The sequence below is a fragment of the Passer montanus genome, unplaced genomic scaffold (genome assembly GCF_014805655.1).
Source record: "Passer montanus isolate IOZ18808 unplaced genomic scaffold, ASM1480565v1 scaffold24, whole genome shotgun sequence".
NCBI lineage: Eukaryota > Metazoa > Chordata > Aves > Passeriformes > Passeridae > Passer > Passer montanus.
The window spans coordinates 11,558,851-11,582,928 of NW_024367037.1; the positions used below are offsets into that span (position 1 = coordinate 11,558,851).

Below are 24,078 nucleotides of genomic sequence, written 5' to 3' on the forward strand. Positions count from 1 at the left end.
ACTCCTTCCTACTCAAAACTAAGTTCATACAGGTATGAGGTTTTCCTTCCTAACTCACTATTAACTTCTTGAGGCACAGAGTTCACTGTCTTACTCCATCCTTATGCTATACAGTGTCACAGCTTCTTGAGAAGCTTTTATTTTAGGATTCATAGAATATGAAAATATTATATTCATATTCATATATATGTATATTCATAGAATATGCAGAGGAAGAAAACATAAGGCAGTGTATTGGCTTCATGTCTTCTGTCTGCCTTTTGTAAACAGAGGAAAATTCTGACCATACGTAAATAGTGGTAGAGAAATTTGTTGAAGGTTGATCTAGAAGGCAGCACTATCAGAAACACTGATTACAAAACCCATGCCTGAAATCTAATTTTGCAGCTCACATAGTGAGAGTGCCTGGTATATCATATCCTTTTAGAGAGTGAGAGGTTGTACAACAAAACAGATTTCTTAAAGGAGAAAAGAAGTGAAGCAGAATAAGGAGACAAGAAATGACAGAAAAAAGTGGAGTATGGTTTTAAAAGAAGTTTGTAAAATCATGTGAAAAGTTATTTATTTTCAAGATCCCTACATGGCTAACCTCCATAAAACTGGTGTACTATCGCTGCTAATTAAACTTTAAATTGTATGCTAATATTGTATTTTATGTATATTTTGGAAATAAGGTTAAATTTATTTTCTTGCAGACTATAATTTATATATTTATCTTCCATGTTCAGTTACATTTTCTGAAGTGCTCTAAATTTAATAATTCATACTTAACAGCTCTCTGATGAATACACTCAGTTGTAAACAAGATGTGCTCTTTCTAAGCTGGTTAAAGTTGCATCCTTTTAACCTAACATCATGTCATCTTGTACACACCCAGTCTTCTGCCTGTTAGGTGTAAATAACACTTCTCTATGTCCTTGGACAATATCTATAAAACCCATTACGTTTGCTATCTGTCTTGTAATGCAAAAGTCAGTAGGATCTCACTTAGAGAAAAAAACATTTAAAAATAAAAATAACAAGTCGTTTCAGGAGCTATGACATTTTTATCCTAAGCCCAGGTGGTTTGCTAATCTTCTAAACACAAGATACTCTGATTCTTGCTTCTGTTCATATTAGTTTAATGCTCTCAGGATGCCAGGTGCCCACCAAAGCTGCTCTACCACTCACCTCCAAAATTGGATAGTGAAAATAACGGAAAAGGTCCATGAGTTAAGGACTGGGATTCACTCACTAGTAACAGTCATGGATGAAGCAGAATCAGCTTGGGGATATTAATGGAATTTTTTGCTTGCAAAATCAGAGCAGGATAATGACTACTAAAAAAAATCCTAAAAACACCTTTCCCCACCCGTCCCTCCTTCCTAGCTCTGATTTCTCCCACCTGGCAGTGCAAGGAAACAAGCAGTGGAGGTTATGGTCACACGTTGTTTCTGTTGATACTTGGGGAGAGGAATCTTTCTCCATAAACTTCCCCAGTGTAAGTCCTTCTCACAGGCTCTGGTTCTTCATGAACTGATCAAGTTTCCACAGTGTGCAGTCCTTCAGGCACACCCTTCTCCAGCATGGATTCCTCACAGATCACAAGTCCTACCAGGAAATCTCCTATTCTGTGGACTGCAGGGAGATAGGTGCTTCGCTATGGTCTTCACCACAGGCTGCAGGGGAAGCTCAGCTTCAGCACCTGGTGCGTCCTCTCTCCTTCCTTCTCCAGTGATCTTTGAGGTCTACACCATTATTCCTCTCACATATTTTCGCCCCGCTCCTCTCTGGCCACAACTATATCTGCACAATAACTTTTTTCCCCTCTAAATATGTTATTGCAGAGGAGACATCACTCTTTCTGATTGGCTTGACCTTAGCCAGTGGCACATCCATCTTGGAGCCAGCTGGCATTGGCTTTGATGGACTTGGAGGAACCTTCTGTCAGCTTCTCACAGAAGCCAGCCCTGTAGGTGCCCTGCTACTAAAACCTGGCCAAGCAAACCCAATACATGGAGAAAGAAGGTATAGATAACTAGAACATTTAAAATATTTCCCTTTTAAATGCCAGAGATTCCCAAGAATAATTAAGGAGACTTTTTAAAGAATTTAGCTTAGAGAGTCTTAGTGTGAATTGTGATGATAAAGGTTAATGAAGTGCTTTGGTTATTTGTAGATAAAAGACTGGTAAGATCACTTTCAACACAATAAGAAAACTTCCCAAGATAAAGGACTTTTTTCTCCTATGACTAGATTTCCTAAGGTAGAGACTTTTGTTGCATTCTGCTGTCTAAAAAATACTGCACTCAGATGTCTGGTCTCTGAGGAATTTGGAAGATAAGGGTTCAGTTGTGATCATGGCCTTTAAGAGGTCTTTAGCTGCCCCACTGTTATTGGTCATGTGACTAAATACCTCTAAAATTCTGAGGTTGGATACCATATTGTTCTCTAGGTCAGTTCACTGCTGATCCAGTAGCAAATATACCACCAAATAATTGCCAATATATTGGACAAAATCTGAGCTACCAGAAGGCAAATAAAACAACTACAATAGTTACAAAAAAATCCTCTTTGAGAACTTTGAACTCATGTCTTATGCTTCTCTGGGTATTGTTTTTGTTGGTTTTGGTTTTTTTTTTTCTTAAACATCTTGAAAGCAAACAGTAGAACACATGTTCTGTGAGATCCCATTTACTTCAGGAAATAATTTTGCTGTCAGAATATTGGCATCTTTTTTGATTCACTCAGAAAAAAACATAAGCAGTCCAGATTTATTGGCCTGAATCTTGATTAAATATTTCACACATTATTTTTGGACAACATGGTCACCTTTAAATCTAAGAACGTGTTAATTTCTTCTGTATCAATTGGCTTATATAATTTCCATTCACCAAAAAATTACAGAAATAAAGTGATTGACCAAAACCTGTTTTTCTACTGAAGTTGATAAGAGCTTACCTGAAATGCCTCTACTTTGGTTTTCTAACAGAGAATGATTTTGCTTTCCTAACCTAATTATTCCTTAGGCACATGGCAGGTTAATCCTACAGATATAATTTGGTGAGATATTCTGTTCAAGGCCATTAGTTTTTCTCACATATTGCTTTGCCAATAAAAGTTGCTAGTGAGGGAGCCTTTAATTTGTTTAATTTCTGATTTCCAAAGAGAGGACTTATTTTCAAATTTACAAAGCCATTGGGTTTTCTTATGATTAAATGGCAAGCAAGTTGGAATAATTATACCTCCTAGATCAGCTTCTATTTCAATAAAGTTTTTTATTTTTTAGTCTCATATTGGTTAAACCATAAGGTTTTAAAGATAGATGTTTTACTTTAGGATTGGGTATTAACAAGCTTCAGCTGTTGAAATAAGTTAGCTGAGGAGAAAATACATTCTCAAAACCTTTCTTGTTACTTGCAAATATGTCTTCTTTCATATTAAAACATCAATCAAGGATTTGCCTTTACCTCCTCGAACACACAACAGAAGGCTATGTAGCTTCCTTTTACATCAATACAAAGTATACTACTCCTCCAAAATATTTGTATGCTCTGTTTCATCACAGATTTGAGAGAATGCTTTCTTCAATGCCAGAATGACTAAGCAAATTAATTTAATGTCTCTTTCTTTGAAACTCTGTGAATCATAAAATGTATGAAATTAAAGTATTGGAAGCCATTATGTGTGCTTTTTTTTTTTTTTTTTTTTTCCCTTACAGCATTCATTCCACTGGTATGACTATCACATTGCATTTGTATGGCATCTTAATGCCAAATAATTTTCAGGACTGCTTGTTGTTTTCTGAAACTTCCTTGCCATCCTATATACAGCATTGAAATTACATTGCTGCTGACATTGGCTAGGGAATAGTTTACTCCAGACTTATGCCAGGAATGAAATAAACTGTTAAAAAAACACCAAACCGTTACATGAATGTTGCCATATTATAGTCATTCTCTAAATATTGAAAGTGCTCTGTTCCTCTTCAGGTCTTTTTGTCAACAAGTGACAAAGATGGATCAACTCGTGCCACAGATCAGATCACTGACAAAGATGGGCAGATATAACTAATACCTTATAATAATCTGATATTCTGATTCCAAGATTAACATTGTCTCTTTTTGACAGCATCATTGTTATTAGTAGTAAGAGTAAAATCAGTTTTGCTGTTCTGTTTTTATGGCTTAATCAACATCTGTGGTATGAAACATCATGCCTAGGAAATTCACAAAATTACAACTTTCCTCTAGGAAATACCAGCTAGAGAAAGAGATGAGCAGTGGAAGGATGAAGAGTGAGGCAGCAAGACATTGTCATTCACTGTAGGGAAAAGACTGAGGCAAAAATTACAGAAAACCAGGAAATTATAACAGTACGGAAAGAATAGGGGGGAAATGCAGTTGCCTTTCCTTGGATGGAATGTGGTCAACATGCCTGACTTCCCACACACAATATATGAGAAGGGAGGGATGAAGCTGACAGTGGAGCAGAGTGAGAAACAATGACTAAGCTCAGCTGAAATCGTTGCAGAATGAACTCAGTGATGTTTTTTAGCTGATAAGCCATATATTAGATGTTACCAAGGGAGATAAAAAGAGATCTCTTGCCATTGAGCCAGAAACCAGGGTGAAATCACCTTTGTCATATGTAATACTGATGTCCATCTCCATCCCAAGGTTACCTCAGATATAATACTGATCCTCACCTCCATCCCAAAGTTACCTGTCTTCAGGGTATGAGCACCCGTCTCTGAGCATGATGCATGCCTAGAGTCTCTAAAGCTTCACTTAGACACCAGGAAATATTGAAAATGTACGTTAATAACTGGGAGAAGTTAGGGAAGACTCCATAACTGCCAGGATCAGCTGACAAGCTGAACATGTCTTCTCCCCCATGGGGATGTGTATTGGGTAAGAATCATACTCTATTCACACTGAATAATTATCTCTAGCTAACATTTTTAGGGATTAGAGCTTATTCATATGTGGCTTTGAATAAGTTTTTGCAGTCAAATATTATCACCAGCAAGCACTGGACCTTAACCTGTCAGAATTTTCTATTATACTAATAATATTGTTTTGGAAATTGTTCATGTGAGTCCTTCAAGGGTGCTGGCAGTCACTGGAAGTGGGCAACATTCTCGACTGCAGGGACTTGGGATGGGGTCTTTCTTACGCTGTTGGTGTGTGTCCTTGAACAAGTTAGTTGAACTGCCCTCCATTCCCATGGACTTCTCAGTGGAGAGCCCCCATAATGGGATACTGAAAAACTGTTTGACACAAGGGTCTTGGCTCTCCTGACAAATAAATCAAGAACAAGGGGTTTGAAGAAAACTTTCCTTTCATTCAGCATGGCCTCCCCATACCATCAGTCTTATCTATATTGTAGGTGAGGCCAGACTTCCAGACTGCCAGTCAGCCACAGCTTTGCTCTGTATTTGCTTTATCTCTTGATAATTGACCAGAAGACAACATAAATCTTTTCAGTTTCTGAAGTTGTGTTTTTTGTAGTACACAAAGCCCAAACTAAAGTAGGACAACTCTTAATACAGATGACCCTAATTGGCTAAATTGGATTGATTAGAATAATTGCCATTGACAGATGTCTCCTGGGTTTCTATCTTGCTTTCAGTTACACTCAATTGGATTTTCATCCGTATTCACTACAGGTGTTAAATTTGAAGAGCTTACCCTTTCTGACTTCTCTGCATAGATCTACCTATTCCCAGAAAGACAAGGAGTATGGATTGTTGGTTACCTCTGTTTATTTCCAAGGAACAGTGGCTTCTGAATATTTAAATAACTCCACATTTTATAGTAGCTATTTGAATTAAAATCCCATTATGGGGGTGTTTGTGCATGAGGCAAGTTGGTCGACATTAATCTCTGAGTCCCAATAAAGTATATTGACCTGTGCTAAGCTGCATTAAAAAAAAAATTGTCATGCATAATATATTAACCTATTTTTCATTATCAGCTACTACTAAATATCTTTTTTTCATAATGTTTTATTTTGTTATCGCATACTAACTTCCACTGAAAGATAAATCAAGTCACAAACTACTAGAAATAGAATGGGGAAAATCATTAACAAATATCCAGACAGAATCAATAGCATCAACAGATTGTATGTCCTATGAGAGCTTTATTTATGTGTTCCTGTCCTGGGTTGATAATGAAGTGAGTTTTTCAGGAATTTGTAGCCAAACCAATCCGTGGTCAGATAGGAAGATTAGCACCTAGTGTGGCTACTGAAGACATGGATACACCTCTGAGAACACAGGGGGTTAAAAGCAGAGAACTCCCAGGGGAACTTTCTCTTTGTTCTGGTCAGTGAAGATTTCAGACCTCCCAGTGCCAACCCATGACAGTTCCTCACAACTAGAACAGGAACTTAATGTCTTGACCAATTGAAAATTTTTGATTAGGCTTGTCACTTATGTTTTTAATCTCTCCCCTTAATAACTCTTTTTTTTTTTTTTTAATATTTGAATAAGAAGATGAGGCCAGGCCAGGCCAAGCACTGCAGACTGTTGGAAAACAGTGTTCCACAAGATGAAAATATTATTACCTGAAAGGAAATTGTATTCCAGTAGCACCTGGTAAAACATTATTTTTCACATCATTAGATCATCTATGAAACATTACAAACACCAGAAAAAGCTTGATACTTTTAACCTCTCTGACACTTTTTTCTTTTGCTACATCACTTTTCTATGATTTAACAAAATCTGAAGTATCAGCAAAAAAAATATTTCCAAACAAGATTATGGTTAATTTGGATTGTTCCTGCAGTCACTGAAGTCAGTAAGGCTACAGATGGTCACACAGTCTGAGGAAAATATGATAACTTAATTTTGATAGCCTGAAATTTTAGTGTGTAATTTATTTTAATGAGAAACTATTGCTTGTGTTTTGCTTTGGTTTGGTTTTGTTCTCCAGGCAGTATTTTACTATTGGTACATCATCAAATTTAAACCTTTCCTAACATTGTCTGTATTTAGCATGTGCACAGAAATGATCTTTATGAGCAAGGGTACTATTAAGTGCATGAAAGTTATGTGTACTATGCTGATAGTAAGCAGCTTATGCCATAAAAACATCCTATTAAGCTTCTTGTATTACCATTCTGAGATTGTGTCTTCCAAGATGGGAAGGTTAGTAGAAGAGTTTGTGTAAAAAGGTATCCAACTCAAAGCAACAATCTTCCATCCTGATGACGTAAGTGATCATTTATCCGCCTCCTCTAACAATGGGCAAATTTTGACACCTCGTGAAAGCCATAGGGAGATCTGCCAAGTACTTCAATGTGATCCAGATTTTGCCTAGCATTTCGTAAGTGAATCAGTAAACACTTTTTTCTCTATAAAATTTCAACAGTCTGATGACAATAATAAAGGATGTTCTGATCATTAAGGAAATAGAAGAACATTAAAATTCAGACTGTATATTCGTATCAAACTCAAATGGTCTAATGTGGCTTGAATATCTGGCTCGATATCACACTGTCTTAATTTATTAGTAGTTAGTCTCAAAGAGAGGAAATGCTCTCAGTGTATGAGGAATATTAAGGCACAGCAGTAATTAAAACACTGCATTAAATGTCAGTGCACATAGGGGTATTTTGTATTTGGGCTGTTTTACTTTGCAATTTTTCTTTCTTTTTCTGTGCATCAAGATCATGATATAAATAAATATGATGAAACTGAGTTACAGGTAACAAACCTTGAACAATTCTAAAATATTATTTCATTAAATGTGTAAAAATTGCTGATAGCAGTGCCAGAATATTTTAGGGTTTTAAGATTAGGTCAATGTCATTATTTGAATGATGTTAATGGCAGCTTAACTATGGAATCTGTGAGTTTGTGCTTCAAGAAAATGACAGATTAGTTTCATTGCAGTCTGTTGATCCTCTGTTTATCTTTTTCTTCATAGCTTCTTGACATCAAAGAGCGGGAACACCTCAAGACCTTTTTTTGCTATTAAGAGTACGGAAAAAGATGGGTTTGGAGTCAAAATAGAAGAAATGTCAAGATATACACGGCCAGTATGATTTTGACCAAAGAAAAACAAACCCAAAAAACTCAATCAAAAAAGTCAGCTCATTCAATCATAAGCATTTCAGCAAGAATACCAATTTTAACATTAACAAAAACATAAACAGACAAACCTCACCGCCCCCAAAACCCCCAAACCACAACAACTTCACAGGTTTCAGGTAGAATGACCTAGGCAGTCAAGACATAATCAGAAAAAAATATGTGAATAGAATGATAGAATAAATAGAATAAATGTATCTTAGCCTTTGTGAGGAAGAGACAACATCTAATTACCTACTGTGTTCTAGATTTAACATGATTTTGCTTTGGTGGACACTGAAATTGTGACTTTGACCAGGATACTGGCGAATAGAAGAAGAAAATAAAATCTTTGCTTTTTTCCCTAGTAGTGGTTCAGCATCCATCACAACAGGTTTCTGACTTTAGTTAATCATCCAAATATTAAACTCCATTTAAACTTACATTATTTCTAGGAACACGAATTGCAATCTAATACCATCTTTTAAAAAAAATCACAGAAATCACAGTCCTTGCAACACTTCTAACAGCTTTTAAACTATTTTGGGTCAAAATATGACACCACTTTGCTTTCATTGTGTGGACATTATTAAAAGTTTTGCCTAAGTCTAAACAATATTTTTCTACCTCATTCATTGATAGGGATAAACAAAGTTTTTGAGAGGAATATTACATTTTTCTAGATACTTTCTAATTAATAAAAATATTTTAAAAGAAATTATTTGGGAATTAAATGTTTAAACATACAAGTAATTTTAGAAAATATATGTTCACCTATGAGGAGTGTTTGCAACACACCACTGTGGTTTCAAATGAAAATTTCTTCTGATTTCCAGAAAATTCTTATGTTGATTTCTTCTTTCATTGTGTTTGATCAGATATATAAGGCTTCACATAAAGATTCCATTACAATCTCTTTTCATATAAGGATGAGGAAAATCAAGTTTTTTCAAATAATGTATTTCTGTAGGCAATTGTATGGCATAAGGTTTCACAGATTTTATGTGAGGGAAAGATTTTTTTCTGTCTTTTCTGAGAAAAGGTAAATTATAGTAACAAATTAGAGCCTATGTTATGTAGATTTTTTTTTTATTCCCTTCATGTAGAAAATAGATTTTATTGCATAGTGAGATTCCCCTAGTTCAAAGAACAAAAGTTAAGGAAGAAATGTATTTTAAAAAAATCAGTGAACAATAAAATACATTTTTAGCTGCAATAAAAATGAACTGAAGAAATATTTTTGGTGTGGAAGGAATCATTCTGGGGTGAAAATATATCTTAGGATGTATCTGAAAAATTTAGATGTAGATCTGTCAGACTTAAGGATGGCATAGTTAAGAAAGCAAATTTTAGAGCTCTTGTAGACTTTCCCGTTTCTATCAAATAAATACAGTGACATTTCTATCTTTAACAACTCAGTTTTAGAGTCACAGACCAGTAAAAATATACTTGACCCCTTCTATCACTAATGAAGTGAAGACAATGATGACTCAAAGCAGTATTACTCTACAGATTCTAAAATAGACAAAGAAATCTATATTTAAAAAATTTAAATCAGTCACATAATGGACTGCAACCAATAATTTAATATTAGATTTGATATAGGTAATTGTGTTCACTTTTCAACTCTTTAAGGATCTTAAAAACTGATATAATTGTATGTTTTATTTATATTTATTTACTTTTCAGAATGAGAAACTACAACTTTTCTTCATATCATACAAGAGTATTTGTCCATAAAAATTAAATGCTGCAATTTTATATTTCATAACATGCTTTCATACAAAACTTCTAAAAGAAAAAAAATGATAGGATTTTTTTTATTAATTATTGCTAACACCTGAAGTGTAAACAGGAAAAAAAAATAATTAGAAAATACCTTAACTGAAATGGGACATTGTGATGAATCCTCCCTCTCCCTTTCAAAACAACAAATAATAGATTAAAAAGGAACTCTTTTGGTTTTTTATTTCTCCCTTAATTCTTTGAGAGTAGGAGAAATTTCAGTTGGTAACATCAAAGTTCATGTGTCCTACACTGATTATACTAAGCAGCCCTCAGGACTAGGAGGCTTAGGGAGGCCTGTGCTATTTCTTAGTGGGAATGTAACCTAGAGTAAGTACATTAAGTTTATTCTTTTGAATAGGGAATATTAATCAGAATGTCCATTGTTTGACTCTGTTGAATCCAGTAGATTTCACATTGGTCAAAACAGAGTAAGAGGTCTTTAGTTTAAGTCTTCTTCAAACAGCTTAATTTTATGTAGAGGTATTTTAGTAGCACTCTTAAAACTGCACTTTTTAGCATTCTTGAAAATCTCAATTTAAAGTAAGCCTATTCCATTAGCGTATGGCATAAGGAAAGACATGTTATTCCACTGTAAGATGGGAGTGATTGCAATGTTTGACCTATTTTTACCTAGGAACCCTCTAGTTAGGTACTGAAGCTCTTCAGAAAATTAAATAAATAAGTATGATTGGAAGTCTTTTTAAAGGTTTCTTCTAATTAATTTGCCCATATAATTTCATTACCTATCCAGGACAGAGGAAATATTTTTTTCATTTTATACTCTTTAGTCAGTAGAATATACTTTATGCCATGCAGCTATGCAACATAAATAATACTCAACAAAAGAATTTGAATCAGATTACAAACTGTAAAAACCTATAGTTGTGGTAATTTTTGGTGAACATTATATAGTATGCATATTACACACACCCTTATGTGTATGCTATAGTATTATCTGTCACAAAACATGGGGATTTCCACCTTCCTTTCTTACTGCAACAATACAATCAGCAGGTAAGCATGTAGAATGTATCAGCAAACTTAATTAAATTAGAACTGTGCAACAGAAAACATGCATGTGCAAAAGATTTTTATAGTATCAGAATGAAGCTTTTTTTTTGGGGGGGGGTGGCTTGTGTGTTTTGTTTTTTTGGGGTTTTTTTTTGGTTGTTTGGTTTGGTTTGGGTTTTTTTGGGGTTTTTTTTTGGGGTTTTGTTTTTTTTTGTTGTTGTTGTAGAAAGCACATCAAAAAAACCCCACACTAACATAGTTACCTAATAGTGGAGGTTTTGAGGGGTTTTACAGATGCAGAAGGTAGAAAACCAAAGAAATTGGGCTGTTTACTCTAAACCACATTTAAATCTCCTGTGAATGTTATGTGCTAAAATCAGCATTTTTGACATCTTAATCCACATGCATGAATTATCTTCCCACAAAGAACAAGGAGATTAACAAAAACCAGTTCTTTCAGAACCTTTCTGATTTCATACCTGCTTATATTCTGCAGCATATCTTGCTCTCATTAAACTGTATACACATGGTTATTTTTTTCCTATTTTTTAATATTTTTATTGAAAATCTTACATGTATGACTAAAAGTCATGGACGATATCTTTCAGTTCCATTACAAAATCTGTCATATATATATATATATATATGCGTATATATATATATTTCATACAACTAGAAGCAAATCTACTGAATTATGAAACAATGATTGTCTATTAACATGTAACTCAAATTAAGTATGTTGTAGATGATTAAAATTATTTTTCTTTTCTGTTGGAGCTGAAGGCCACTTTCACATAATTAACTGATAATGCTGGGCTGCAAAAATTACAGAGCCTTAATGATAATTTCCCATCCCCCAGCCTCCCATCACTCATATATCAGGATTTCAGTACAAGGATCATTCTCTCAGAAAGAAGTACTTTTAGAGTGAGCATCATCCTCTGTGGGGCACCTTCTGTTCACAAACACAGTTTTGTAAACAATTCAGTGTACCTCTCAATAATTGCAGGCAGATCAAGTAATTTCAAGTTAGGTACAATCAAAAAATTTGCAGGAACAGACTCTAATTTAGGAACTCATCTACATTTTATCTAAAACAAAAAAAAAATCTGAAATAATACCTAAACCCACTATTTTACTTGAATATATGTCTTATTATCTAGTAATAAATCATGAAAGATGAAGTATAAATATTGTCAGAACCATTAAAAAAGTTGTCTTATTCTAAGAAAACCTACTTCAAAATCATACAGCATATTAGCCAACAATAGTTGTCCTTCCATTTTGGCACTCCTGAACCAGCATAGAAATTACTTGTAGTGAGTTAACACCTTGGGGAAATAATACTTATGTGCAGCAGGATCTAAAGATGACCTCTGAAGTTAATAGTATTACATTGCTTAACATAAGAAAGAAATAGAAAAATCTTTTACTGTGATTCATCAGCAGCAAAAGAGAAGGGAAGGAGAAGATCGAGGTGTTTACAGTCTTTGAAGCATATAGCATGTTTAACCTTGAAAATTAAATCTTGCATTAAAGACACTCCCAGCTACCTCTGTAGTCTCCTTTCAAAAAATTCAATGTACAAATATCTTCTTTAAATGTCTCAGACTTTGTAATGGCTCAGAAGAACAACTGCACATCCTTGGAGCTGCTCCCCTTTCTGTGAGATGAATGGTGGGTAGCCTTGTTTACTGTAATTTCTCCACTTCCATGCTTCATTTCCTACATTTATCTGAGACTGGAGAAAAATCAGCATGTTCTGACAAGTCTAAAACCATGAGGCAGTAAAATGGACCTGAATTTAGTGGAGATTGGAGTTCCAAAATAAATATAACACTTTATGTCAAACAATAATAAAAAAGGATAAATTCTCCTGTACAAATCAGAAGAGAGAATAAAAAATAGCAAATAGATAGCAACACCTTTTCTATACCTACATGGGCATCACAAAACTTCCCATCCATAAGACTACACCTCCATATTTATCATTTTATGTGGATTTTAATCTACTTTGTAAATTGATGACATACTGTGGAATTTCTTAGTACAAACAATAATTTCTCAAATACTACCCAGACAATTACAGAGATTTCTAATTAAGTAGCTCAGAAGAAACTGATGAGAAACACAAAAAACATTTCCTGGGCTTTTGTTTGTTTTCATCAGTCTTTCTGGTTTTGTTCTAGAAAGCTGTATGCACATAGTAAAGAAAATTTACTAAAAAAACCCTTGCTTGTGTAAATACAATGTAGTGTAATATTGTATTGAGTTATATATTTGAAAATTTATTTCTTCTTAAAACAGAGACTCTGTATTCCCAATACAGTAATATTATGAAGGCATCTACAGAGTATCACCAGCTCACTGAGGTGACTGCATAACATACTCTTGAAAGTGAGTTGCCTCTGCAGGTACTTGAGGGTTGCTATCTATTTGAACGTGGCTGAGCATTTCATTTTATCAAAAATGCCACCAAATGCTCATATTCTGTGTGGTCAGTGCAGTCCCTAGGACAAGTCCAATGAAGATATGTTCCACCAAGGCAGAAAAAAAAAACAAAAACCAACAACCTAAAATTTTAAAAATGGGAAAATATTTACAACTTTCCTCAGTCTGTTACGTTAAGTTTTCTGTTTTAATATTCTTCAGTGCATTTTCAGAGAGAGGTTCCAAGGCTAGGAATATAAGCATTCTGGTCCGGTCCCATACATATCTGCAAGCCTTTTAAAACGAGGGCCCCAGTCACTGAGGTAATCGTAGTTCTGGTCAGAGTTTGAGCTGATGGAATCTAAAGAACTAAGCGACTCTGCCACCGAGCCGTTCCCCTCAAATGCGTACGTCTGCAGGGAGTCGTAGGGCGGCGCACAGGGGTCCACGTCAGCTTCTTTTAGTCTTTCCCAAATAAATTCCCTAAAAATGACATTATCTGGGATACTTTTAAAGGTCGGTCTGCTCAAGAACTGAATCTCAGGTGTCACGTCCCTTCTGGTCTTGGTGTCTCGCATGATGTTGAGGTTCCTCAAGGCAGCCATGTCAAAAGCCTCCGTGTCTTCTTCTCCCCCACCCTCATCATCGTACCTGACAATGTTTTCTCTGATATCTCTCTCTTCATCAAAAATGAGGGGCTCTTTTTTCCGTCGCCTCATGGTGACAATCAGCAAGACAAGAACTGGAACAAAGAAAAGCTAGAGTTTTAGCAGTGCTGAAGTTTTCTTGTAGTTTTTCTAATGTTGGAATTATCCATTAATTTATATGGCAAAAACCCAAGGAATTTATGCAGATAGATGCAAGAAATTTATGCAGTTAGACGTGAAACCCAGCAGATTATGAAATAACTTTTAAACCATAAGCTTTTTAGACCCTAAAGAATCTATTTCCCAAATCATTCAGGATTAGCATCTTCATCTCTAATTCTAATATCCTATATTGTCTGCTAAATATAATTTCAATACTGGTTCAGTCTGACTATGAAAATCTCACAGCCAAGAAATTATAATATTTTTTTTAAAAACCAAAAAACTTTTCCTGAACTCTTAAATGCCCAAGTGATAAAAGCACATCCATAAATTGATGGAATAGCATTTAAAAACCATGCTTTGGAAAGTGACAGCATTAAAGTGTATGATCAATATCTGGTGAAGAAAAAGAAAGTTTAAAAAGTTTATATTGGAGAACATCGATTAGACTTAGTTCATAGAATAAAACCACTTCTATATAAGATCTCACTTTCCTGAAAAGTGCAAAGTACTGCATTGAGACTTATGCCTCATATCTAATGAGAACTGCTACGGCTGGAGTTTACTGGATAAACCAGTACTAGAAATGTAATTGGTTATTTAATTTTAACTCTAAACTTTCTTTCAGCTTGAAAGCTAATACTAAACTACAGTGGCAGCCAAAAGCACTGAAAGAAACTAGCTCAAGGCTCCTCTAGTTCTAATACAGTTTTGGTAGAGAAACATCACTGGTGGCACACAAAATATGGAACCAATACTGTGACTATTGCATCCATCTGTGAGACATGATGGAGTGTGAATCATCCTCCTAGAAAATAATTAATACTATATTGTAGCATCTGGATAACATTTGCTGAGTTAATGACACTCCTAGGATATCACAGGCATCACTATGATTGACAAAATAACAGTACGTTGAAAAGTGTCATTCCACATTTAATTTATCTCTTCTGATTTTATGACTATATTTAATGCTAAGATTATGTGATTATATGCATTGATAACATTTTCAATCTTTACTTACAATGCAAATTAAATGCTGTAGAAACATATGGAAAAGCAAAAGCTAAAAGGTAATAGAGATAAAATTAAGCTTAAGGTTCCCTAGGTAGTCTCAAAAATGGCCTCCACAAATTGCATGATATGGGACTACCATTCTTGAAAGCATTTTCATGGAGTGATCTTAAAATCAGTATCAATCTAATCATTGTAAGGAATGACTTAATATTTGGACCACATGGTTAAAATAAACCAGTAAATTGTATATGCAAGAAAGTGGTATATGTCTACAGATGTTATGGTACTATTTGGAACTGGCTAAAGCCAGAGATGCCTTTTTGCACTATTTATATTTTCCTTTGGAACCACACATGTCTAAAAATAAAGCTGCAACTACTTTTTTTTTTTTTCTCCTAAAATTTTTGACAAATATATTAGGCAACGATTCATTCCTCTTTTCTCAGTAGCTACCAAGCACATATCCAATAGTCCATCTGCTAATAGGAGTCTCATGACTATATTACGACGTAATCAACATCATCCTTTCACATTTTTTGCCCCTGGCATCTACCGGATTCATCCTTTATGTATTGAATTCAGAAGCCAATAGTTTGGGGCATTTTGCTTTGAACAATATTTACATAAGCAGTTTAATAATATGAAATATTGACCTTTAAAGTGACATTTGTGAAATTTCAAAACATTCTGGTATTTGTATAATAAGCTGTAAATTATATGGCAGAGAACATAAAATTGTCATCAGATACAACTGCACTCCACTCTTAATGTTTTTTCTTATTATAAAAGATATTTAAAAGTGAAATTACCTTGCTGACAGTACAAATAGATATTTCAAACAAAATTTCTATTGGCATAACTTCTTAATTATTGTTTTTAGCATTTACTGCCACATTTTTATTGCCACATAAGTAAGCTAATTATTTACTTTACTCAATAAATGCATTTTTACTCGACTGTCCCTCTTAACATACTTCATGTTGAAAGTTAAAGACATGCTAATAAGTGTAAAATAAGAAACTTAGTAGGAAGGTCTGCCTAAAGGTACAATAAAAATCAAGATACAATGAACGTTTTATGTAGTGTTCCTTCTACCTCTCACACTTGCTTGAAGCCAAGAAAAATATGGAGTCTTTCTAAAGGTTAAATATTTTAGCATTTAGATAACTTTATAAGATTATTAATTTCTAGCCTTTCCAGCAGCCATGAACAGTAAAGTTTAACCTCTAAATGAACAAAGCTTTAGCTGCATTGGAGGAGCTGCAGAAAAGAATACAAGACTAAACAATTTTCACTGCTATTTAAATCAAATGCAAATGATTCTAAAGTTTTTTTCATTTCTCATTAAGTAATAGTGGGCTTTTATTTCCTACATTTATGACAAAAGCAGACATTAAGTCAGTAATTAGGGACTGTCTGAACTTCTAAAAACCTAATTTCATGGTTCTTACAAAAGAAATAATACAGTGGAAAACCTTTAGGCACGAATGTATTGCATATTGAGGGCACTAGATTGGCTTCATACAGATGCACCCAACTCATATTAAGGAGATGAAATGACTATACAGGTTTCGTATGTGATGTAACAAATAAACAACTCAATTGATGTTTTAAGCTGATAATTATAAAATTTTAATAACCAGAATTAACAGAGACTGATTTAAACTAACCTTTTAATTCTTCTGATTTACCTAAATTTTTACAAATATTGATTTCCAGTATTAGGTACAGTAACCAAGCAAAAAAAAATTGTTTGTCTTTATATTAGCTGTGGTAATACAGAGTTTTATCCGTGTGCCTGGTATATATTTAATGTTTTTAGTTTCAGTACACCCAAATCAGTCTTTAAACAAACACCTTCAAATGCAAGAGTGGATTTTTGCTTTGCCACATTTCAGTGTGCTTTCTGGAATTACCATGAAATTTCCATTTTGGTATGATCTGGTAATAAGTCAGGTTTAGTTCACCGGAACATATTTTTCTGATTTAGTGTTAATTTTTCCTTTTGTACTCAAGGCAACTGCAACATAATTGTAAGGAAGCCATAAAGTCGTGAGAGTCCCTGAGAGAGAAGACTACATGCAGAGCTATACAGAAAGGCACAGAGCTAAATCACAAGCATTACCATGATTTGTATACACTACACCCCTAAGCCAGGAATTTACTATAGCAATAAGCCACATCAGCTGCGAGCAGAACTGCACACTGGTTTATGCCTTAGGTGTGTCATGATTCATAAAGCTGATGATTGGAGATCCCCAGCCATCTAAGCAGCGTACTAATAACCTATTTAAGTTATACCTTGCAGTTGCCAGTACAGTCAGATAACGTTTGGGGATAACAGAGGCCAAGACTCAGGAAACTTGAATTTAATTCCCACTTAACAAACTTCACCTATACCTGTTGTTTAATCACTTTGGACTGATATTTGCAAAGTGACTGTGACCTTTAAATGCCCACACTGAGTGACCCTAATCAGCTCCCTAACCTTCAGAAAACAGCTGCTGCATTTCATATTCAACCACTTTCGGGAAGTGTTGCTTTGGGTACCCCTAGTTAAATGTTTTCTCACAGTTACACATTTATAACTTTTAAAACTGCAAGGCTGAACCCTACACATATTACATAGCCACAATCTGTACAAATTATACCTATTTAGAAAATAGGGTTCTTACAGCTAGAACTGTTTCTTCTTGTTTACAAATCATGGTTGTGTTCTCTGATTTAATTTCGGTTTGCAGGTATTTTGATAATGATAAAAAATTGGATGTCTTTCGACTGAAAAAAAAAAAAAAGATTCAAAGCTGTATTTTCAAGTTTATTAATGTATTATTCCTGTAAACTCTAGTGGCACACCAATAGGAAGCTTTCTTCAGTCTTCCTAAGAAAATAGGTGACACTAATAGATTACCTTTAGAAGTATGAAAGACAACAATTATGGAAAAGTATTGTGCCAATATAGCTTTTGGTACAAAGAAAATAGTTAACCTCTCAAAAGTGATTAGGTTATCTACAGGTGAATATTCTGTTTGTGTGATTTTATGTAAACATTTCATGCTAAACAGTTGTTACAAAAGCAATTACTGTTTCTGGAAGATGCTAACTGAAAAACAAATTGCCTTGAATTAAATTACCATATAATTTTCAGAAAAGTTAAAAAAATTCTACTTGCTTTCCTCAAATTCATGTGTAGTCCAAAATTAATCAATCTACCTTTTAATATGCTTTTTATGATGTTTTATATTTTTTCTTTCTGTAAAACTTAGCCTTACCACATAATTGGAAAGCTGTTTTGAGTAATTAAAAAAGTACTGGAATTTTCTTGTAAAATAAAATTTACAATTTAAACCCCATCAGTCAATATGAAGATAGATATTTTGTTTTTAAATCTTGTTAACTTTTAAAAATTATTTTAGTTCGAAAAAATAGTCTGTAACAGGTTATATGCAATTATCAAAAGAAGATAATTTAATAACGTTTTTCCTTCTTAGAGTTAGTGAAAACATTGTGCTTATCTAAAATTGATTGGTTGCTTAAATAAAAGTAGTAACACTAAGAAATCCCACTGAGACAATCCTGGTCTTGATAAAGACAGATGGTTATATATTAGCTACAGGGATATATGGGGCAAGATCAAAAAGTATATCAAACTAACTTCAAGTAAGACCTGGTTGAGAATTCAATACCCTCGTGCCAGAATGCGTGTATTCATTCCATCTATGCAAATTTCATGCTTTCTCTACTTTACAACTGGCACCCACATTAAGATGACATTGATTAATGTGACTGGATTTGCACTGTGTGTTAATGTTGGGTTAGGAAAAGATATTGATCCAGTAGACTGTATCCTTGTTTCACTGATAAAGTCTTACACAAAAATGTTGATCCCTTGTTCCAGTCCTGGAACCATTTGTCAACAGCTGAAGCCGGTTTTTTATGCTGTACTAGTAGATCTTCAACATTTTTCTCAGGAATTTTGCAAAGGGCAAAAGGACAAAAGTAAATTCCTAGCAATTCCCAGCAATTCCACCATACAGCTGGTCCCAGAAAACATATGTTAGGAGCAAATGAGAGAAGAAGAAACTCTCTGGGACCGGACAAACAGCTGGGTTTCATTAGGCATCAGGGATGCTTAGGTACCTCTTTCTTGTGGACACTGGCGCATGGCTGAGACTAAAATGGGATACAATATCAAAATGCAGGACTCAAAGCCAGGGTTATCATACAAACACAGCCTAACCTGTTCCTGCAGCTTTGAACTGTACTCAAAAGGAACAGTTTAGACTGGAAATGATAGTGGCACATACAGATGTGTTTTTGGATAAACAATGTTGATGCATTCAGACAGATGACTTTGGAAAACCAAAGTCTTTGACAAATAAAATCACTGGTGAGGTGGTAATATGCAAGATTTTTTTACCAAACCCTTGTTCAGAATACTTTAAAAATAACTGGAATAAGAGGTCCTTTTTTGGTTGTATTTGACTCCCAGTGTACCTAGTAGAATAACCAAGTTATTTGGTGCCAACATGCTTTGTTTCCAGTCAATGGTCTTCTTGAAATCCTACTGCTTCTATTTAAGAAAGGTTTATGAACAGACCAAGTTGCACGGTACCTACAGCAGTTTCCTATGTAATCTTCAAAAACTAGTTTTTCATGTATAACAAAAATTGTGAGATTTCCTTTTTGGATCAAATGAATTGCTATGGTTACAGGACTTTTATTCCTAAGTATATAAACTTAAAGTTTAAAGTGGGTGTTTTTTTAACTGATACTAATGCCAGTTGATATAAGAGAATATTTTTATATCTTTTTGAACTCTAACATTTAGCTTCGTGTCCCAATAAAGTTCATTTGTGTATATAAATTGGCTAGAAATGCTACTAGAAAAATGATATTTAAAAATGTTCATTAAAACTTTTGGCAATAATTTCCTTCCATTTCTTAAACCTAGGCCTAACCATGTGTTGAGTGAGAATAAAGTCTTATGGTGTTAGATTTTTTCATGTCACGGAGATGGAAAACTTTAGAAATGCCATCTCATATATATATATATATATATATATATATATATATACATGTAAGTTGGTTGCAGAGGTAGTGGTTTTTATTACTCTGTAAAAAAAGTGTGCAACAGATTTTTTGTTTTGGAGTCCTTTAGAAATATTTTAGCAGAAGGAGCATGTCCTTCTAGTGGTTTTCAGTGGCATGAATCACAGTGTGAAATAAGACATATTGTACATGCTGGAAATACTTCCATGGACAGAAGTCTCTTGATTTGACGTATGGAAATTACTTTGATAACAGTGGCAGATAAAAGACTACTGGGATTATACCAATGTAAGAAGACTGTGGTCTTCTCCCTTTCCTTAGACTGGTATGTACACACAGGAAATAGAAAAATCTCTTAATTGATAGCAACAATGATGAAAATTCTTGTGTATTGAACCAGGTACCCTGGTAACATAAAAAATTTTAGGCAAAACCCAAAACTTCACTTTTGTTCACCTTAGTCTTCATCTTTATTTCTTGATTTGACCCTTTATTCTCCCTTTTACTTTTTAATGACTAGGTATTACATGAGAAATGCTAGGCAAACTAGGATGTTGACACTATTCTGCTCTTTTCCACTGCCTTTTGTCTAGCTGCAGTTTCACTGCTCAACATAAATTCCAGCTGTGCTAGCATTTGCAGAAGTAACAAAAGATCACTCTGCAAATGATGTCAATTAATTATGATTCTCATGAGTAAATTGCATCTGTTGTATTTTCTGAATATATTTTGTTCTATGCAGATCAGTAAATGTTTAAAAACAGTTATGCCTGTGGGAAAGGTATACTGGCTATATGGTGAGGATGCTAAACCAAATGCTTCCATATTTAGCATGCTTCCATATTTATGCTAAACCAGTGCATTGTCTATCTCTTAAATATTGGATTTGATGCAAGTCAAACTTTTTTTTTTTTTACTGTAATTTCTGATATCTGTCTGAAGGCAGCTTGATATAGAAACAAAGAATCTAAACTGATAACCACAATCTAAAGTTTTTTGTGTTAATGTTACAAAATGCTGTTCTTTCTTGAGTACTATCTGTGCCTGTTCACAGAAATGAGGGCTGAGAAGAATGTTGAAGCTTATATTCTTGTATATTTTGCCACAATGCATTGAATGGAAAATAAGGGTAACAGAAAGAAGACATACCTAGCAGTGTCAAGACACAAGCCAATATTGCTATCAGGGCTCCAGTGCTAAGTCCTGCAGGCAAGATATATGCTTCTGCATTGCATGTCTGAGCAATACCATCTGCATCGCAATCACAGACCCTGATGGTGAGAGTATTAGTGCTACTAAGTGAAGGTGATCCACTGTCCACTATGAATATTGGCAAGTAGAAAACAGACTGTTCCTGTCTTCGAAACCCATTTCTTTTGGTTAATACTGTTGCAGTATTATCTAGATAAAGGAATAAAAAGACAAATTATAACATCTGTGACTTTTCTGAAACACAAGCCTATAAATACTATAGCCTTCTACTTAAAGATTTTATAAAAACATTAATATTATTTCAACAAGTTTACCTTTCCCAGTCATACACTTTTGAAACTGCAGAGGTAAGATAATTGAAAATCACACACAACTAAACAAGAAGATTTTTACTTTACAGAAAAGAATATTTCAAAAATGCAGAGATCCATTTGTTTTTAGCTAAGCTCACATTTTCACAGCCTGGATAGATAGCTGAAGATGAGATCATTGTAAAAATTATCTTCAGTGATCAGATTAGGTATCTCAATACATGTTTCCAGCTAATTTACAAGCATCTATTTCAACTATTTACAGCTATAGATATCATATTAATGGAAGCAATGACCATACTAATAGGAGAATAGTTTCTAAAGATCAATGAAATATTTTTGAATGCAAAACAATTCCCATCCATGTGCAAACAAAGTAATTGTGCATGCAGCAAAGAAATACTATTGTTTCCAAACTCTTATGAGATTCAAGATGGCTATTATAATCAGTCTAAAATGTATAGATTTACAGTGGTCTGAGTTATGTGATTAAGCCTGTGTGTTCAAGAAGATATGTGCAAAACTCACTGTACAACACAGATTGAGAGCTCCTGAGAGGCAGGGAATTACATCCCCCAGCATGTATGTAAATATTCATTCAGTTGATCTATCTACCTAACCACTTTCCTCTCTATTCATAGACAGACATATTGGTAGTCAGTAAAGTTATCTTACTGTGTCATCTATTATGATATATCTGGCAAAATATGCAAACACCTTGACATAACATCAAACGAGAGATGCATAAAATTAACTAATGTTGAATGAGGCAGCTGCTGCTGGGTCTTTTACCTCCACTGATTTTACAGGCATTACAAAAGTCTAGTATCACTTTTATTAAATTATAAATTCTCTGGAAGAGGGTCTCTTTTCATAACTTACACTTTTCATGATGTCAGATTTCTGAACAGACCTATTCTAATGCACTTTTATTATTTTGATCATTGTTACTATTAGAGTCTTCAGTTTTAAACTGCAAGCTGCTCATATAAAGAAAATTAAGCATTTCATTAACTACATGTAAGGTAAGGCAAGGAAGACCTGCATGAAAGAACTTTAGGTCACACATTATACTTACTGAATATTATTCAAAGCCTGCCTCTAAAAACAGCATCCTTCAGTGTCCATATGTTTGCTTTTCTTGTTTTACTAATAGGATGACTTTGTATCTCTGGCTAAGTACTGATCCATAAAAGATGACTTTGTATCTCTGGCTAAGTACTGATCCACAAAAGAGCAGTGCAAGAGCAATACCCTGTCTATTTAGTTCTGTTTGCTACAGCTAATAGCTAAACTGCCTGACACGTGCCCAGCTGCTGTACTGTGCAGTGCAACTAATGAGGGCAGTAATTAGAGTGTGTTCTCAGATATTTTAACTAACAGAAATGGGATGTCAGTGGGAGTCTTTGAGGAAACAGTCATAAGAAGTCAGTGCAAATATTACAGGCAGCTTTCATTATCAAAAGCATTCTTCAAAAAGGGATGTACTTAGTTACTGAAAAGATGTGTTTTTCTAAAAATCAAACAAAAACCCCACAAATCACAAAACATCTCCATCAATCGTGTACTCATTTTTATGCCCTGAGTTATATTAATAAGACATGAATTCCTGCACATTTTTCAGTCACTGCCCCAAGGTAAAATATAATTTACATAGAAACCTATAAATACATGCAAAAAAATGTGAAGAATGACTGATGGAAAAAAAAAAAAAGTAAATATTTCAAGATTTGATGCAGCTCTGTTTGGCTCAAAGCTTTAAATGATTCAAGCAACAGCTTAATTCCTTTGACAAATAGACGAAAATATTTGGCAGGCTCATTGTAGTTTATGTCCCTTCCAGAACAGAAGTTTATGTAAGTCATAATAAGCATGCTGCATTGAAAATGGAAGGTGCTATTGGTGAATATTTACTAAATCAAAATTTTCTTACCTTTGTTGTCCTGCAGTGTAAAATTTTGGTTATTTGCTGCTTCTGCTGTTAAACTGAAGTAGAACTGATGGCCATTTGGTGGGTCATCCTTATCAATTGCACTAATTTTTTGGATCACCTGTTTTGAAATACATCAGGGTTGAAGATATGTACATGTACATTACATAACCCCTCTATTTTAGTTGATACCTACCAAAATATCAACCCTCCCTCAAGTTCTAGTAATCTTGAATTTTAGTTTGCTAATCTCCTAAGCATGTAGAGACTATTAATGTGTGACTCAGCTCTTCACCTGTACCAAATTTATTGGCCAAAGCAATGCTCTCCAGGCTCTGGGAGAAAGTTAGCTCCTGTCATTTGCCAGAGCTTGGAGTAATAAACTACATAGCAGTGGAAGAATTGTGTCTTCTGGATGGTTCTTAGTGTAGTTATTAGTGGCTGCAATCAATGTTG

The 24,078-nt window shown here is 34.4% G+C and overlaps 1 protein-coding gene across 2 annotated transcripts in view; it reads right to left on the bottom strand.

Annotated features, from left to right (window-relative positions):
- Nucleotides 1–11,403: 11,403 nt before the first annotated feature.
- LOC120503046 (cadherin-7) overlaps nucleotides 11,404–24,078 on the bottom strand; it is an 86,899-nt gene continuing 74,224 nt past the window's right edge. For both annotated transcript variants that reach the window (XM_039711177.1, XM_039711176.1), the window contains 3 exons: nucleotides 23,626–23,743; nucleotides 21,319–21,570; nucleotides 11,404–14,033 (listed from right to left, as the gene is read on the bottom strand). In XM_039711177.1, the coding sequence (XP_039567111.1) occupies nucleotides 13,540–14,033; nucleotides 21,319–21,570; nucleotides 23,626–23,743 (864 nt within the window). In that variant the 3' untranslated portion in view covers nucleotides 11,404–13,539. The remainder of the gene's footprint in view (nucleotides 14,034–21,318; nucleotides 21,571–23,625; nucleotides 23,744–24,078) is intronic.